At 40.5% G+C, this 16,002-nt stretch overlaps 4 protein-coding genes across 6 annotated transcripts in view; 1 reads left to right on the top strand and 3 right to left on the bottom strand.

Moving 5' to 3' along the window:
* Positions 1-190: 190 nt before the first annotated feature.
* On the bottom strand, positions 191-6,387 carry tlr9 (toll-like receptor 9). 3 transcript variants are annotated; one of them, XM_025059531.1, is made up of 4 exons: positions 5,239-6,387; positions 4,670-4,812; positions 984-3,929; positions 191-727 (listed from the first exon to the last, which is right to left on the bottom strand). In XM_025059531.1, exons 2-4 carry the CDS (start codon positions 4,703-4,705, stop codon positions 521-523), a joined length of 3,189 nt encoding a protein of 1,062 aa, XP_024915299.1. In that variant the 5' UTR covers positions 4,706-4,812; positions 5,239-6,387; the 3' UTR covers positions 191-520. The 3 variants fall into 3 exon arrangements, with proteins under 3 accessions (XP_024915299.1, XP_008316497.1, XP_024915300.1); XM_008318275.3 differs by having other exon boundaries at positions 4,670-4,766; XM_025059532.1 differs by having other exon boundaries at positions 4,670-4,726.
* Positions 6,388-6,403: 16 nt separating this feature from the next.
* On the bottom strand, positions 6,404-11,268 carry LOC103384698 (acylamino-acid-releasing enzyme-like). The gene is made up of 6 exons (XM_025059533.1): positions 11,233-11,268; positions 8,454-10,856; positions 8,232-8,320; positions 7,624-7,859; positions 6,836-6,938; positions 6,404-6,756 (listed from the first exon to the last, which is right to left on the bottom strand). The coding sequence occupies exons 2-6, from the start codon at positions 8,575-8,577 to the stop codon at positions 6,646-6,648; spliced, it is 663 nt and encodes a 220-aa protein (XP_024915301.1). The 5' UTR covers positions 8,578-10,856; positions 11,233-11,268; the 3' UTR covers positions 6,404-6,645.
* Positions 11,269-12,232: 964 nt separating this feature from the next.
* LOC112487632 (acylamino-acid-releasing enzyme-like) lies at positions 12,233-13,521 on the bottom strand. Its single transcript, XM_025059534.1, has 4 exons — positions 13,343-13,521; positions 12,951-13,077; positions 12,772-12,859; positions 12,233-12,684 (listed from the first exon to the last, which is right to left on the bottom strand). The coding sequence occupies exons 1-4, from the start codon at positions 13,494-13,496 to the stop codon at positions 12,601-12,603; spliced, it is 453 nt and encodes a 150-aa protein (XP_024915302.1). The 5' UTR covers positions 13,497-13,521; the 3' UTR covers positions 12,233-12,600.
* A 1,726-nt stretch (positions 13,522-15,247) lies between these two features.
* LOC103384671 (acylamino-acid-releasing enzyme) overlaps positions 15,248-16,002 on the top strand; it is a 7,985-nt gene continuing 7,230 nt past the window's right edge. Inside the window, exons 1-2 of the mRNA XM_008318274.3 lie at positions 15,248-15,387; positions 15,798-15,927. Of these exons, the coding sequence (XP_008316496.1) occupies positions 15,376-15,387; positions 15,798-15,927 (142 nt within the window). The 5' untranslated portion in view covers positions 15,248-15,375. The remainder of the gene's footprint in view (positions 15,388-15,797; positions 15,928-16,002) is intronic.

The following is a 16,002-nucleotide window of genomic DNA, read 5'->3' as shown; positions in this document are numbered from 1 at the left end:
CCGCATTTGGCCCCCGGGCCTTGAGTTTGACACCTATGTTCTAGAGCTTCAGACAAACCGACAAGTTTTACCACAGTAGCAACTGTGAAAATGTCAGTCTAAGTAAACGCAGGTGATGACTGAGCTATTCCCCCAAAATATGGTGCATTTCACTTCCCTCTGTTCTGATGTAAGAGGAAATGAAAGAGAGTTTTTTAAAAGGTTTGTGTGTTTTTATTCAAAACTGCACATGACTGACCTCAGCAGCTGCCACCATTCACTGTGGGCAGGACAAACAACAAATGACACTCGTGATTTCTTCAGAAGTTGAGCTGAGGCCCCCTAAAACAGAACCAGCCCTTACCTTTACTGACCTCCACTTCCCAAAAATGCTTTTGCTCTTTTATCAATCAGACAGAAAGACAAAAAAACATACATTTTTAATTTAAAAGTAAGAAAAGAAAATGATAGGCTCCGATGCTAAAACAAAGTTTCAACACACAGACACACTACAATGACACATGATTCAAGTTGGAACACATCAGATGAAGCTTTCGCTCATGTTGTTGTCGTATAGAGTAAGGTTGTCTGATGACAACACTGTTCTCATCTTGTTCCAGAACAGAGGCTGAGCTCGAGGGTTTCTGGGCCAGGTCAGAACCGACTTCCTGCACAGCTTTTTCCTCAGCTGCAAGTACTTCAGTTTAGGAAACTTCTCATCCAAAAGGACCAGCACGGCCGTGTCCACCTGAAGAGACAGAACCCATTTAAACCAGTCATTTACTGTAGTGAAGCATAGTAACTAGCCTTAGCCAGCTAGGTGTTAGCTAGCTGGCTAAGGCCACCTAAAGACTATTTGAAGACTATGAAACATTTTTAGCCCTGTGTTATGATAGTTGTAGACTAATAACGTTTGGGAGAAGCTTAGCTAAGAAAGAAATGTTTTCACACCGTCCATAGGGACAAATAATTCACTTTGAAGATGAGAAAAATATTCATTTTACCTTTTCGTCCAGAAGTCGCTGCTGGACCATAAAGAAAGCCTGACGTATCACGCCGTTGATCGTCTCTGTGCTGGACAGCACGAATACCGTCTTCTTACTTTTGTTAACAGAGTTGTGTAGATTGTCAATACATGAAAGTCCGGGAACCCAGTCCCTCTCCTCCAAACAGAGGCTAAACGTCCGTTGGCCCCTGTTTTCCAAAGTAACGGTCAACTCGTTGTAAACCCAGTCCCTCACAGCTTGGTTTCCGGTGTCAAACACCACAAAGGCATCATAGTGGTCTTTTAAATTAGTACCAGCCAGTTGGGAATAACCTTTATGTCCCGCCCAAATAACTTGTAAACAGTACCACATGTCCCATCCGTATAGATGCTTCAGCAGCGGCAGCACGGTGGACAACACCACCAAGAAGGAGCAGACAAGAAAGGCCAAGCTTCCATAAATGTCCTGACAGGAGCGCTGGTCCATGGACAGGACGCTCTGGCCTTGCTGGGACTCCGGGTATTTGCAGTAGACTTCTGTGGTGAGATAAGCAACCTTTATATCTGTGGTTCCTAGGAAGTCTGCCAACCACGACGTATCGCAGTCGCACTTGAAAGGGTTGCCATGAAGGGAGAGTTCTTTGAGGGCACTGCCGTTTTTGAAAGGAGCTGGTAGAAGCTGCCGGTCTAGTGCCATGATCTGATTGTGGTCAAGGCGTAGGTACTCCAAGGATTTGGAGTTCTGTAGGAAATCTTCAGGGATCACACTAATGTAGTTAGAACTGAGGTCCAGGAGGGTGAAATTGGCTCCGAATGGAATGACTTCATGTGGCAAATGAGAAAGATGGTTACCACTGAGGTCCAGGTAACACAAATTGAACAGGGCTGAAATGTTCCACCAAGGAAAATATTTGAGCTTGTTGTCACTAACCCGCAGGGCCTTGAGGCTCCTTGGGAAGTTGACGAGTACTTCTGGTGAGATGGAGACCAGGTTGTTGTCAGAGATGTCCAGGTACATGAGGTTTGTCATGTTTTGAAAGAAATGGGTGTATTTGGTGTTATCAGATGCCCACATGATGTTCAGGTCATTGCCATAGAAATAGAAGTACTTGACAGAGCTGCTGACCAGCGCCTGGTCGATCCTCATTCCAATACCATTGTTTGCGAGACTCAGGACTTCCAAGTTCATCAGATTTTTGAGAAACACAAACCGGTGGCCCATGCCCCTCATTTTGAAGTGAAAGTCGTTGTTGCTAACATCTAGCACCTTCAGAGTCCTATTCAGCTCGCTGAAAACATTGTCGTGGTAAAGATCGAGCCTGTTGTAGGACAAATTCAGAAAAGCTAAGTTTTTCATGCTGCTAAACTCCCCGGTCTGTAACCTCTCACTCATGTAATTGAAGGAAAGGTCTAAACAAACAACATCTTCCATACCTTCAAACACATGTCTGTTCAGCGATGCAATTTCATTTTGAGAAAAGTCAACGGATAAGTTATTGTAGCACAAATGATTCCTGAATTCCCAGGGTGATGGGAAGTGTGGGCTACAATCCTCAAACCTGTCGAACACATTGAATGGACCGGACTGCGGAAACTCATTTCCAGACTCAGTTTCCCGTTTTCTCAGAATTATGGGTTGCTCCTGAACTTCGTACGCATACTGGTTGCTGTTCTGTGCCAATGTTGTGTTCAATGTTGTCCCAGGGATGCAAGGTAGAAAGGCAAGCATGTTTTGTGAGAGGACAATGTTAACGAGAGACGGTAACTTCCGCAGAGCCGTTATATTAGAATCATTGATGAAGTTCATCCTCAGCTCTATCTTTATTAGATGTTTGAGGCTGGACAGGACATTGAAGCTTTGATTGGAAAGCCTGTGGAAGAAGATGCCGCTTAGCAGGAGGTACTGCAGTCTAGACATTTCGCTGATATGCTTAGAGAGTTTCAGCTGACTAAACGTGACCAGAGGCTCATAGTTGTAGATGAGGCTGATCCAAGTGAGGTTCTTCAACTCCGTGAAGAACTTGCCATTTTGTATTTCAAATGCCAGGCGGTTGTCCGAGAGGTCCAACCTCTGTAAGCTTGTCAAAGGTCTGAAGAGACCCTCTGGAAAAGTTTTCAGAGAGTTACCTCTCAGGCTCAGGTAGATGATTGAGCTTTTTTCAGCGTAGAGTGAGTTGGAGGAAAGGTTCAGAGGAAGGTTGTTTGGACAAGGAAAGCAGGGCCTTGCTGCGTGGTCGCAGCGCTGGCAGTTCCACTCCAGGACCAAGTGAGTTAGGTTGGTCAGGTTGGAGAATGTTCCATCCAAAACCTGCGTAATGGTGTTTTCTTTCAGATCCAGACTAACCAATGTAGGTGGGAGTCCTTTAGGGACTTCAGTCAAATTATTGTAGCCCAAGGTGAGGTTTTCCAGTTTAGGCAAATCTCCGAAAACCTTCTCAGTGATGTGAAAGGATCGATTACAAGGATTTGCATAAAAGCAGTTTTTGCTCAATAAAAGTTGCCGCAGGTTGGGGGTTCCTAAAGAGATGCTAATATGCGAGATGTGATTGTTTTGTAGATCGAGGACTAGCAAGCTTTCCGGCAACCATGGTATTGAGGTGAGGCTGTTTCCTGACAGGTACAAATTTTGAAGCTTTGGTAAAGTCTTGAAGGCATTATAGTGGATCTCCATTGTACAAAATTTGTCCGGCGATCTCATCCGAGCCGGTAGACAGTTGTCCATCATTTCTAGAGTTCGAAGGTTTGAGACATATTTAAACGAGTCTGCTTTTACTTGAAGCATCTTGGTCTGACTTAATTTAAGAATCTTCAGTTCGGTGGATTTGAACGGGACCTTGCTGATTAGCCGCTTGTTACAGTCTGCTGTGGTATCGTTCATTTCACTGTCACATGGAAAGAACCTGAGGTTTATAGACCACAGTCCTGGAAGGATCAGACTAATGATGAAGATCCATCTGAAGAGACCCTGAAATAATAAGAGAATTTGTTTCAACATTTTGTTGTTCAGGTTGTTTAAAGATCGGTTGTACGAGGTACTGATAATTAGTTACTGCTAAATGCACAACATCTAGTTCTGCTAAATAATTGAGGACAGTTCAGGGTCAGGGGGGTTGGAATTCAGAAGTGACAGGTGTGTGTGTGTGTGTGTGTGTGGAGGGAGGGAGGGGTGGGGTGTGGAGGCATTACAGTAAATTCTATTCAAAGTACACGAAACCATGATTCTGTAAGTCAGGCTGGAAAAAGAACTAAATGTGACTTCACTGAAACGCCTTCTCACTTCAGCCTAACATAAGGAATAAAATATTAAGGACTCAACCGCAACACTAAAGGTTCTGAAGTTTGTTTGAATCAAAAAACAAAATTTCCCTCACGGGAAAAAAAAATATATATATATATATATATATATATATATATACACACACACTATGGCATGCCCTTCAGGAAATTAATCTTTGAATATACATAAAAAAGTCTGAATATATATACAGGAATCCTGAATATATACACACATACACACATATATATACAGAAATATATGTACCTTCATACTGTATATAATTACACATATACATATATTCATAATAGATAGATAGATAGATAGATAGATAGATAGATAGATAGATAAATAGATAGATCTATAGATAGATAGATCTAAATAAATAAATCTACTTAAGTTATAGGACACCACTGTGCCATCTCACTTACCATTGCAGATGGAGATGTGTGTGAACCCATCGTCATGCAGTGGAACCGCTTTCTAATCTAGACAGAGACCAGAGACAGTGGGGATGGTTTCAAATCTCTGGGAAGTGAAGACAAGCAGGATGTTGTCATGCAGAAGTGAAAGTCTGTGGTAAATGTCCATAACACACACACACACACTGATAAGTCATGTGATTGGGATAAATGTAAGACTTTTTACTGCGATATCACTTTCACTACACCACTTGTTTTATACGATAACATAAGGGATATAAACATCAACACTTCCGTTTAATCTGCAGAGAAAACCTCATCATCTGGTAACGTTCGGTGGCATCAGAAAACACGTTGGATGAGTAAGAACGTGGAATTAGTGAGAGAAGCAGGCACTCTGAGGAGACGCCCGACAACAATACACATTTACAAACGTATCGCGCACACGACAGGACTCAGCAGAAGTACTTCAACATGACGTGCTCTCTACAACTGTACTGTCGTAGTAACGGTTTATAACATCCGGGAGTCTCTCCTCTCCCGCCAGTTCTTAATTAAATAATTGATATCACTCTCACCCGTGGCCTGTGAGTCCCTCGTTTGTCTCCTCTCTTGTCGTCCTTCTAAGTTTCATGTCGTTGCCTGTGCTTCCTCGTCGTTCCTTCGTTTGTTCCTGATTTCCGGTGAGTTTATCTTGATGTATTTCAGGTGGAACAGTTATGAATATATTCTGTGCGTCTGAGCCTTCTCTCTCTCTCAAGTGCTCGACACTATTGCCAAAATGCTGCTTAATGTGTGGTTTAATGGGGTTTTTAATCACATTTCTCCGACTCATTGTGCTTTACTTTGAATTGTATTGTATTCTTTTATTTTATTTATAATTTCAAAACTATCATTTAGACTAATGAGTTTTCTGAATCTGTATTTGTGACTTTACAGTAGTGGTGGTTGTGTTGTGAGTTGTTGGTCAATGTCATCGAGTTTTTTTTAAACTATTTGTAGAATATCTGCTGGTTGGTAACGCTGTTGCTCAGTGCTGCAACATTGACCAAAAAAACAAACAAACAAAACAAGAGACTTCCTCTTCTAAAATATTTTGAAATTAATTGCAAAATTTATGGACTTGCTGATAAAAAGTGAGTGGAAAAACTGCAACACTGCTATCTAGTGGCCAATAAACCAGTATGGTTTGTAATGAAATGACCTTGTCACATGTATGTTAAGTTGAGGTGAAAATATCAAACAGAATTATTGCGATATTTTGTTTCATTGAATCAAGTTTTTTAAATTATTAATTAACATACAAATATTCATGGCTTTAATTCATTTTATTTCTTCTCTAGTAATTTCAAATGTCGATCCCTGATCCCCTGCTCCAATTTCAGTAACCTGACGCTAGGCATGTAACAGTCTTGTGCGTTTACTATGCTGACAGTTTTTCTGCAATGAAATTCTTTTAAAAAAATATATCCTGTAGTATCACAGTACATCGCAATACATCAGAGCGTTGCTCATGTATCGTGATATGTATTGTATCGCCATATTCCAAATTCTTTGGCGTCATTTCTTGCCTCATGTGGAGTCTGAGGCTTGCTTGCCAAACGCAAAACAACTAAACATCACCGCCCTTTAAGAAGTTGACAAAATGGAAAGGATGAATCATGTGATAACTGATTCTCAGAGTTTGTGACTGATCTCTAACTTTGTTGAACTTTTGATGAAAAGTTCTGGGTTTCGGTTGAGTTTCTTCACTTCTGCTCTGCACACCCGTGTCTTGATCCCAACGACAAGTGCTGAATGATCCACAGAACAAGATTCATGTAGCGGTCCGACTCTGTGTCGATGCTAAGGAGCGAGTGGTTGTGTCCTGTGTACATCAGCATCCTACACAAACACATGGTAGAAAAAGAATCAGACTCAATCCGTACACACTGCCACTGCATTATTTATTTTTTTTGCTTGACATCAGTCTGAAGAGAATTGTCTCACCGCACAGGACGCTGCCTGACTTTCAGAGCTCTGTAAAATTCCATTCCCTGATTGTTTGGCACACGTTTGTCATTTTTTCCTAAAAGGAGCAGAAGCGGGGTCTGGACCTGAAAACAACAACAATATATTCTTTATATAACAGGTTGATCCATTTTTAGAGAATTTCAAATTTTAATATATCTCCACCTGTTCAACGTATTTAATCGGAGACTTTTCCAACATCTGTGACCAGACTTCAGGGTCTGGTAACCAGTCGGCGCTGTAGTCGTAACCAGACTCAACCATGCACCTGGAAATTAGACACAAACACCATCGTGAGGATGAGCCATGGGTTCTACCATTACCTCGTATTTACAACAGGGGACTCTCACCCAAACAAGCCGAGGGCCACTGCTTCAATTACTGTATCATTGGAGAGTTCAAGTAATACAAAAAAAATATGATTATAAAATATGTGCGGACTGGTAATACCGCTCCATCGTTGAAGGATCATCAGGTTTTCTAAATAAAACGTCTTTTAGACTTTATTCTGTTAGTTTTAGATTATCTTTGAATGGAAAAAGTAAAAAAGATATTACTGAATACTTTTGGAATTAAGTAATTTAGTAAAACTGAAGTACATTTTTTCACTGCGTCCCACTGCAGTCCGGTACCAAACGACCTACGGACTCCTGGTGTAAATGATGTATTTTTATGTTTATTTATTTATATGTTTGTATGTATTTTGGGGTCATTATTATTACTGTCAAATACAAAGTTGAAGGTTGAAGGCTTTTTTTTCATTCCTATGTGACACCTCTGTCACCTTAGAATATCATTGACTTTTAGCTGTGTGCTAGGGCTTCAGTGGCCAAAGGTGGTCCCCGGGTCGAGAGTTTGACACCCCTGATATACAAACATCTAAAAGAGGATGTCCATTTCCCCAGTCATGGAAGTTAAAGGAACAGACGTTAACACAAGACAGTAGGACGTACCAGTCTGGAATGTCTGTGCTGCTGACCATGGTCGCCATGTTGGTGACGGGGTTTCGGGCCACACCAGCGCTGTAGAATCCTGGGTACTGACCAATTAGGTGGGCCACACCAGCGCTGTAGAATCCTGGATACTGACCAATCAGGTGACAGACTAAGAAGGCACCATGGGAACCTCCCATGACGGCCACCTTCTCAGCATCAAACTCACCGCTTTTGAGAACACTTTCAACAGCAAACTGGGAAAAAAAGGAAACCGTGACTGTGAAATGAGAGAAAACAGAATGTTCTCTGTCTGTTTTTACTACGAAGATTTCCACAACTGGAATCAAGTGACACGATGTGAAAAACTGTAGCTCCGTTGCATCAACGCATCACACATATTACCAGACTTAGCCGCTGGACAGTTGCTACGGTATCTTTTTCCTAAGACGGTGGAGGCATCAGCCCTTTGTTTGCTGATCGGTTTGTGGAGATTAGCTGAGTTAGCGATTTGAGTCAAAACTTGAGTAGATCCACCAACCACGGATCTACTTGTAGCCAAAGGGTGCTACTTTAAAATCCAAAACGGGTGTGGCACGTGATAGATTGAACATCGTTTTTGAACTCACCTGCACATCTTTAACATCTTGGTCACCAATGCGTCCAATTACAGACAGGAGATAGTCCTGACCGTAACCCCGAGAGCCTCTGTAGTTCACTGACGGAGTAACAAAACAGACGTGAATACGTAATGTACTACTGTACATTTTTACACATGCAATACGTAGCATTTTACCGTACAGATTTCATGTTTGACTTGTTGGCCAATCGCTGTTGGACAATAAACTTACCCATTAGTAACCCAAAGCCAATCTTGCACAGAAAAGCTGCGGAAAGAATCCACTCGGACATATACAGCAAGTGAGGACCACCTTCAATCAAAGATACAAGATGAGTATTACCATCAGGATACATAAAGGAACTCTTGAAAGGAGACCAGTAGTTAGGTAACAAGTGCTCAAGGAGATAGAGGAGGGTAACGGTAAAGAAGGACTTTCTTGAAAACAGGCAGGAATGTCTCTGTTATGGTGGTGCTTGGAAGGTCAGCTGTAGCTGTTTCTGGGCCACCATACTTTCTTTTAAATAATACTATGACAATAATATTTACTCACCATGAGGAGATACGATAAGAGGCAGCTTCACTCCTTCTTGCACCTCCTTTGGTTTGAGCAAAAAGGCTTCAAATTTGAGGCCGGCTGAAATGCAGAAGAGATTCAAATTCAATTCTGTCCACACCACCTCTATATGGTTCCACACAGACCCTGATCTTAAAGGTTTTCAGCAATTTAGAGTTGTTGAAATAGATGGCTGGACTGAAGAAGCTTAGTAGAGAAGATAAGAAATCCATATTTTCATCTCTTAGGTTTTACTAGGTTTCCACAAAAAAAATGATGTGCAGTCTTACGATAATCTTTGTTTTCTTGCTCTGGAGGAGGCGTGAAAGTTAAAATCTCCCAGCTGATCTCTGGTAAGGGCTGAGAGTCTTCCAAAGTCACCCAGGCGACTTCCTCTTCGGAATCTCTGGCTGGAAGGAAACCAATTCTCTGAGGGAAGTGGTGAAAGAAATGTTGGTAATATTCCTTTAAACATAACTGTCATTTCATAGTGGAATAGTATAAAACCATTTACTAAAGATTAGGGATGTCCGATATACCGATATTGTCTGAACACTTAATTTCCGATTCCGAAATCAATACCGATATATTGGGCAGTGGTGGAGGTTAAAGAAGTTAAGTGTCACCTGCGCACTAAGGTGATGGGTTAGAGCAATGTTTCTCAATTATTTTCTGCCATGCCCGCCTAGGGGACAGAGGTTTTTTCAGCGAGAGTGGGTGTGTGTATGAGGAAGAAAGAGTGAGAGAGGAGGAAAAGGTGTTTCTGGAGAAGCTGGGCTGAGAGCAATAAAGAAGTTTAGGACAAGTTACTGCAGCTGTGTTTCAATACATTCTTGAGAGCACTGAGGCATCTGATTGGTCTGACGCCGGCGGGCGTTAAACTATTTTTAGAGCACACGTCATTTGGCCAAACTCAGGCATTGCGTTATCGGGTTTTAATTATCGGAGGAAAATTCAGTAATGATTCGTACAGATATTACATAATTATGCTAATATCGGCTGATAATATGGGACATCTTTACTACAGATCTTACTAGAGTGGGCGGACGGTTGAGGGAGGAGTAGTTGACAACCATCAGGTCTCTCTCTATGTTCAGCAGCACCCAGGTCCCAGTATCACCCTCTGGAAAAACCCGGAACATCATCAGTATAACACCTGAAGACCACTGGTCCTTTTGGACATGTTTAGTATACTCTTCCATCTGTTATAATGAAACCATTACGTTGCTGTTTCCTTACAACACATTGGCGTGTAATCTCACAGTTTCACTTGTCAGAAAGTTCAACATTAGCATTTTCAGTTGCTACATCCTTAAAATAAAAATCAAGGAATTCCTCACTCGCAGCCAGTGATGAGACTCTCCCTGTGCTGACATCCACCATCAGCAAATCCTAAAAACAAAGTGAACACAAATGTTAGAGACAGTGGTATGATTCTGATTCTCGTTGCAGTGACGTAGTCATAAGACAGGACTTTTCTGTACCTTGCGGCAACGCTGAGGAGTGGTTAAGACAACCCGCTGACTATCGGCGGACCAACACTGAGGAGGCAATTGAGAGCAGTAGAGTCATTAGAAACCATCTGGAAAAAAAACCCCAAAACAACACACACACAAACTCATTATACATTATACACATTTAAAATGTGTGTGAAAATAATGTGGTTCAGTCATTATTCCTGACCTTCTGCAGGCACCTGCACCACATCCACTACCACAGAGGTTGTTTTTGTGTACCAGTCGTACTGCAGAGAGAGGAGAGACGCATTTTTATTCATTTAACAGTGAAAATACATAGGATCATGTGATCAGGAGTAAAATAGAAGAAGATATGTTTTACTTTAATTGACTAGATTTGTCATGATACAGTTTTGAGAAAATTGAAGGAAACACAATGTGTCGTAGAAACTCAAACCTGCTACAGATTTGGATTCTGGTTGAGGCACATTACATACCATAGAAAGTTTGCTGCACTGCATGAGTGGCCCAGAGACAGAACATTGTAAGTAGATAATCCGGCGCTGGTCTGGACTCAGTCTGGGTGAAAAGACGGCTATTTTGCTGTCTGAAATCAACTGCTCTGTAGGACACGACAAACAAATGCACGTCTGTGAACAGGTGACAGTTCTGTTTCAGCGATGGTTATAGAACTGAAATATTTATCTATATCTAAATCACCCAAAGGGAACTCCCAAGGGATTAATAAAGTGCTATCTGTCCATCTATCTATCTTATCTATCTAATCTATCTATCTATCCATTCATTCATCCATCCATCCATCTATCCATCCATCCGTCTATCTATCTATCTATCTGTCCATCTATCTATCTTATCTATCTAATCTATAACCTTAATTACAGACAGGCAAAATGTGACACATCGCTGAGCGCCATATGTGACTCAGGAGCTGGATAAATAACACATTAAAAAACAAATCACACAACCCGGCTACCTACCACAATTCCCATGAGTGAGATCCACATAGAATAAAGACGACCTGTCAAATAAATAAATAAAATATAAATATATATATATATAATGAATTAATCTATTAAGGTGATGAGTATTTCCTTCTAATCAGTTCATCAACAATGAATCAACTTCACCTTCTGGTGGGACTGTACATAAGGCCAAGTCTAAACGGTTCGTGCCACCATCCTACAAACACCACACCTGTGTCACCAGGAGCCCAGAACGCCTGCAGAGATTCAAGATTCAAGGAGAGGTTTATTGTCATATACATATACATTAATATTTTCTGTAAACCTAAATATATTTCTTTGTTTTGGTCCTAGACTGTTGAACCCACCTGTCCGGGCGAGATATCTTCAGGTACACCTTCCAGCACTGAGACGTTGTCTCCTTCAATGTCCAGGACACAAAGCACTGGACAGCTTTTACCATCCATTTCTTCTCCCCAGTCCTCATAGTAAGCAAACTGCTCCCCCTTAAAAAAACAAAAACAAAATAAAGACAAAACCTCTTCACCTTCGCAAACTCAAAAAAAGGACATTTGTGTGTACTGAGTTGCTTTGTTAAAATAAGACCTGAAACTGGGTTTGTTACTCAAACAGACAGACGGTTGAGCTTTTATATTAACGACATAATTGTCTTGAACTTTTAGCAGTGAACGTCACATAATTATTAGCATGAACATCTCAGTTTACGATGAATCCTGACTTTTACTGTGTCTTTCATCTCTGGCCTCCAGGAACCGCCCTCATATCCAGAGGATGAAGTCTCAGGGGACACTTGCTGGAGAAAAAAAACCCAGACAGAATAGTTCAGTGTTAACAATTTTTATGTTAGAATATAAAAACAAGACGTTCATGATTCAGTGTGACTACTGAATCATTATTAATGGATGAAATGAGTAACATATACAGTGGACTCCCTGGATACGAGTTGAATCTGTTCTACAACAGCACTCGTGTCTCCATCCACTCGTGTCATTAGTAGCTAGATGTTTCCTCATATCAGGAACACAATCTTGCTATAGTATCAGATTAGTAACATGGAATCCTCGTATTTCGGGAAGCTGGTATCAAGGGTGTCCAGTTTTAACTACATACAGTATATGCTGGTTGAAATACCAGATTAACACAGTTGTAATGTGCTCCTTGAAATTCCTTGAAATTCCTTTTGGCCAACCTCAAAGAAGGATTCTGCCTTTGGTCTCTTCCTCTCAGCCACATACAGGAGATGAGTCTCAGACTTGGACCAAAGCAAGCAGCCAAACTGATCTAAGGAGGAGGCAGAATGGTTTGATTAATGGCCAAAAAAAAAGAAAGAAAAAGATGTTTAAGGCTAATTTCATTCACAGATTACCCACCGTCATCATAAACTTTGCCGTGCTTCTTCAGTTCCTTGAGATCAATGCTCTTTACTTTGATGTTTTTCCTCCATATCTGCAGTGTCCACGGGAGAGACCCATAAGATTATGTATTCAAAATGAAAAGTCAAACATTGATTTTGGACCATACTAAAACACACACCTCCAGAAACTGGTTTTCTTTATCCTGTTTTTTCCAGTCTCTCACGACAGCCTTCATTTCCCCTGAAGGGGAATCCTTACTAAGAACTCTGACAGGAGAAAACACATCAGTATTGTGAGAAATTGAAGAAATACCAAAAGACATTGTTTAAATTTAAAGATCCTAAAAATTGTACGTACTCTCCTTTAATCTCGGTGCAGTTTCCTGAAGCTCCAGAGTAGACCACAGATGTATCATCGTGGAAAACAATGTACTGTCGGCAAAACTTAACATTTTCGTTCCTCTCCAAATCACGTTGGTTCCATTCTAAAAAAAATATATATATAGACAGAAAGTATTGGCAAAAAAAACCTGTCTCAATGCCAATAAATGTTTAGAGCCGATGCTAAACATGTGTTAAGCTCCCTCTCCTTCAGTACTTCCTAACTACACAACCAAGGACACAACACAGTGTCCTTGGGTGACTTGAAAGGCGCTTTTAAATAAAATGTATTATTATTATTATTATTATTATTATTACTTGTATTTAAAACAAAAAGTTCCATCGACAGACATTAAAACAAACACAAACCTGTGTAGATGTTGCAGTATTTTCCTCCATACTGAGAGGTGATGACTGGACCCACGTCTGCTCTGCTCAGAGAAGGAAACAGACTCAGTTCTCTGTAGAGTCTGGCGATTTCCTCTGGACTGTTCACAACCTGAGAGAAATTCACAGCTGACATTCTCACAGCAGCAAAGACACGAATACATGCAGCAGCACCCTATGATTAAAGACTGACATCTATACTAACCTGACAACATTCTACATTCTTGGTTGCATGCCGGGGCCTGATGCCTTCTCCTCTGTAGTCAGACGGGCACATATATGAACCCAAAAAATGATGCCTCTTCTCCTTCTTATTGAATTTGTTCCATACCCTATACAGTCTTAAGAGGTGTAGACTCTAGTTACACGACCTCGACCCAAGTCACGAGTTTGATGACTTTGGAGTCGACTAGACAAAGAGTAAAGAGACTCGCAACTCGACTTGGACTTGGACTTGACATCAGCGACTCGTGACTTGACGTGGACTTGAGCGTTTTGACTTGAAAAGACTGGCTACTTTCTTGTTGTTGTAAAGATGCTTGGAATAAAAGAATGAATGAATGATTGAAAGAATGAATGAATGAATGAATGCGCCCCGTAACTGTCAACTGAAACGGCTTGACGACACACCCAAATAAATGCAAATTAGATTAAATTGACACTAACGCAAAGAAATCTGATAATACGATAAGTATTGAGAAAATAAATTTAGGATTTGCGCAATCAATCTCTGTTCATTGTAGTTTATTTTGTTTTAGTTATTTTCTAAAAACGAAAAGAGCTCAATTTTTTATCTACGTAATTTTTCTAGTCATTGTAAATGTGAATGTTTTTGTTGTCACTGCAAGACAACGGTCAGTTGTTCACATTTAACCTGTTCTCATTATTGTCATTCTCTGTTCTGTCCCCAGAGTTCAAGCAGCTTCATTGGGCCTACACATCCTAAACACTGCATGTACATAAGATGAATCTAGACTGGGACGTACTACTGAGTCCAGATGATGAGGACATTGAGGCCTTCAGGAGAAACAACAGGGAGGACATGGGAGCAGCACAGAGGGAGGTGAAACGTTCCCTGAAGGAGGCTAAGGGGAAACACAGGAGGAAGGTGGAGCAGGAGCTGCAACAGAACAATATGAGGAGATCAGGGATGGTGTGAGAACCAACACAGACCATTTATGCTAGCCTCCCCTGTAACTTTTTGGCGCCCCCCAGGGGAGGTACTGACGTATTACAACCGCTCCAATATAATATAAACTAAACTATTATGTAATAATATATATATATATATATATATATACTATTATGCCCTTAGAGTAATTTCATAATAACAATGTAAACTATAAAAAATATATTTTATGTTTTTGTAAAAATTTAAAAGACAAAACATAAACATATAGAAGCCTCTTGAATGAGAGGTGAAACATCTTCAAAAAAACCTACTCCGTCCGTATGCCCTCGATGTAACTATTTTTAGATAAATATAGACACCTGTTTAGTGTTGTCGATTGGGGCGTGGTTTTCTATACCTGACTCCACCCAATCATAGACTGACAGTCAGCTGACCTAAAACGTCGTTAATTAAGAAAACGTAAATACCATCTGGTGAATAATATGAGGTTTAGTTCTAAATTATTTTTAAAATTCACGACTCGTCAGTAATTTACAAAACGCGTTAAAGAGTTACACGCGTGTTTTATGTTACTAAGAATTTCATATAGGATGTTGCCGGTGGTCAGATAATTCCTAAGAAATAAAAGCACGCATGTTCGTAAACCACCATTATTACATGATATATTCTATTCCTTCCAGTGTTTTAAATACCTCAATACGATCATTTTGTGATTCCCCTAGTGCCTCTATTTTATTTCGCATAGTTATAATTCAAAAATGTGCATAATCTGGTTACATTTTACTTTGAAAAAACAAACAGGATGCAGACAAATGTTCAACTTTAACTGACATTATACTAAGCGTCGTTGACAAAGTATAGGGCAGAGAAGGTGTAGACAGTCATGGAGTTACAGGTAATGCTTATTTTATTCTTAAATTTTTAAAATTACAGTTACAACAGTAAACACATCGAAATTTGCAAACTATATAAATTATTAACGCCGTGTGACTGTAATGTGTACGTAACAGGTTTTTCAGTCAAGCTAATGGGCGCTACTGTTTACTGCCAACTGCAACAGGAACTTTCTGTATGAATAAGGAAATGCTAGAAAATAACTAATGTTGCGTTAGCATTGTGAGTCATTTAACTGACTTAATTGTGTTAGGGCATGTTTTATTGATCAACATTTATACCGAATCCTGCGTAGCCTGGTAGCTACAACCACAGGGCATGAATAAGGCTTTGTTCGGTGTCAGACAGTTATTTGTCTCCTTCAGACATGTTTTTGCTGCTGTGAGAATGTCAGCTGTGAATTTCTCTCAGGTTGTGAACAGTCCAGAGGAAATCGCCAGACTCTACAGAGAACTGAGTCTGTTTCCTTCTCTGAGCAGAGCAGACGTGGGTCCAGTCATCACCTCTCAGTATGGAGGAAAATACTGCAACATCTACACAGGTTTGTGTTTGTTTTAATGTCTGTCGATGGAACTTTTTGTTTTAAATACAAGTAATAATAATAATAATAATAATA

This window comes from Cynoglossus semilaevis, chromosome 10 (genome assembly GCF_000523025.1).
Source record: "Cynoglossus semilaevis isolate Cse_v1.0 chromosome 10, Cse_v1.0, whole genome shotgun sequence".
Taxonomy (NCBI): Eukaryota; Metazoa; Chordata; class Actinopteri; order Pleuronectiformes; family Cynoglossidae; genus Cynoglossus; species Cynoglossus semilaevis.
This window is presented reverse-complemented; position numbering and strand designations above follow the sequence as displayed.

Excerpts from the sequence above, each read along its gene's own strand:
- tlr9 (XM_025059531.1), bottom strand. The coding sequence starts at position 4,705 with ATGACGATGGGTTCACACACATCTCCATCTGCAATG. Across the intron at positions 3,930-4,669 it reads ACACATCTCCATCTGCAATG|GGTCTCTTCAGATGGATCTT; the intron begins GTAAGTGAGATG and ends TTATTATTTCAG. Across the intron at positions 728-983 it reads AGCGACTTCTGGACGAAAAG|GTGGACACGGCCGTGCTGGT; the intron begins GTAAAATGAATA and ends CTGTCTCTTCAG.
- LOC103384698 (XM_025059533.1), bottom strand. The coding sequence starts at position 8,577 with ATGTATCCTGATGGTAATACTCATCTTGTATCTTTGATTGAAGGTGGT. Across the intron at positions 8,321-8,453 it reads TGGCTTTGGGTTACTAATGG|TGAACTACAGAGGCTCTCGG; the intron begins GTAAGTTTATTG and ends TTACTCCGTCAG. Across the intron at positions 7,860-8,231 it reads AAGATGTTAAAGATGTGCAG|TTTGCTGTTGAAAGTGTTCT; the intron begins GTGAGTTCAAAA and ends TTTTTTTCCCAG.
- LOC112487632 (XM_025059534.1), bottom strand. The coding sequence starts at position 13,496 with ATGTCAGCTGTGAATTTCTCTCAGGTTGTGAACAGTCCAGAGGAAATC. Across the intron at positions 13,078-13,342 it reads ATACTGCAACATCTACACAG|AATGGAACCAACGTGATTTG; the intron begins GTTTGTGTTTGT and ends TATTTTTTTTAG. Across the intron at positions 12,685-12,771 it reads AAGAAAACCAGTTTCTGGAG|ATATGGAGGAAAAACATCAA; the intron begins GTGTGTGTTTTA and ends TGGACACTGCAG.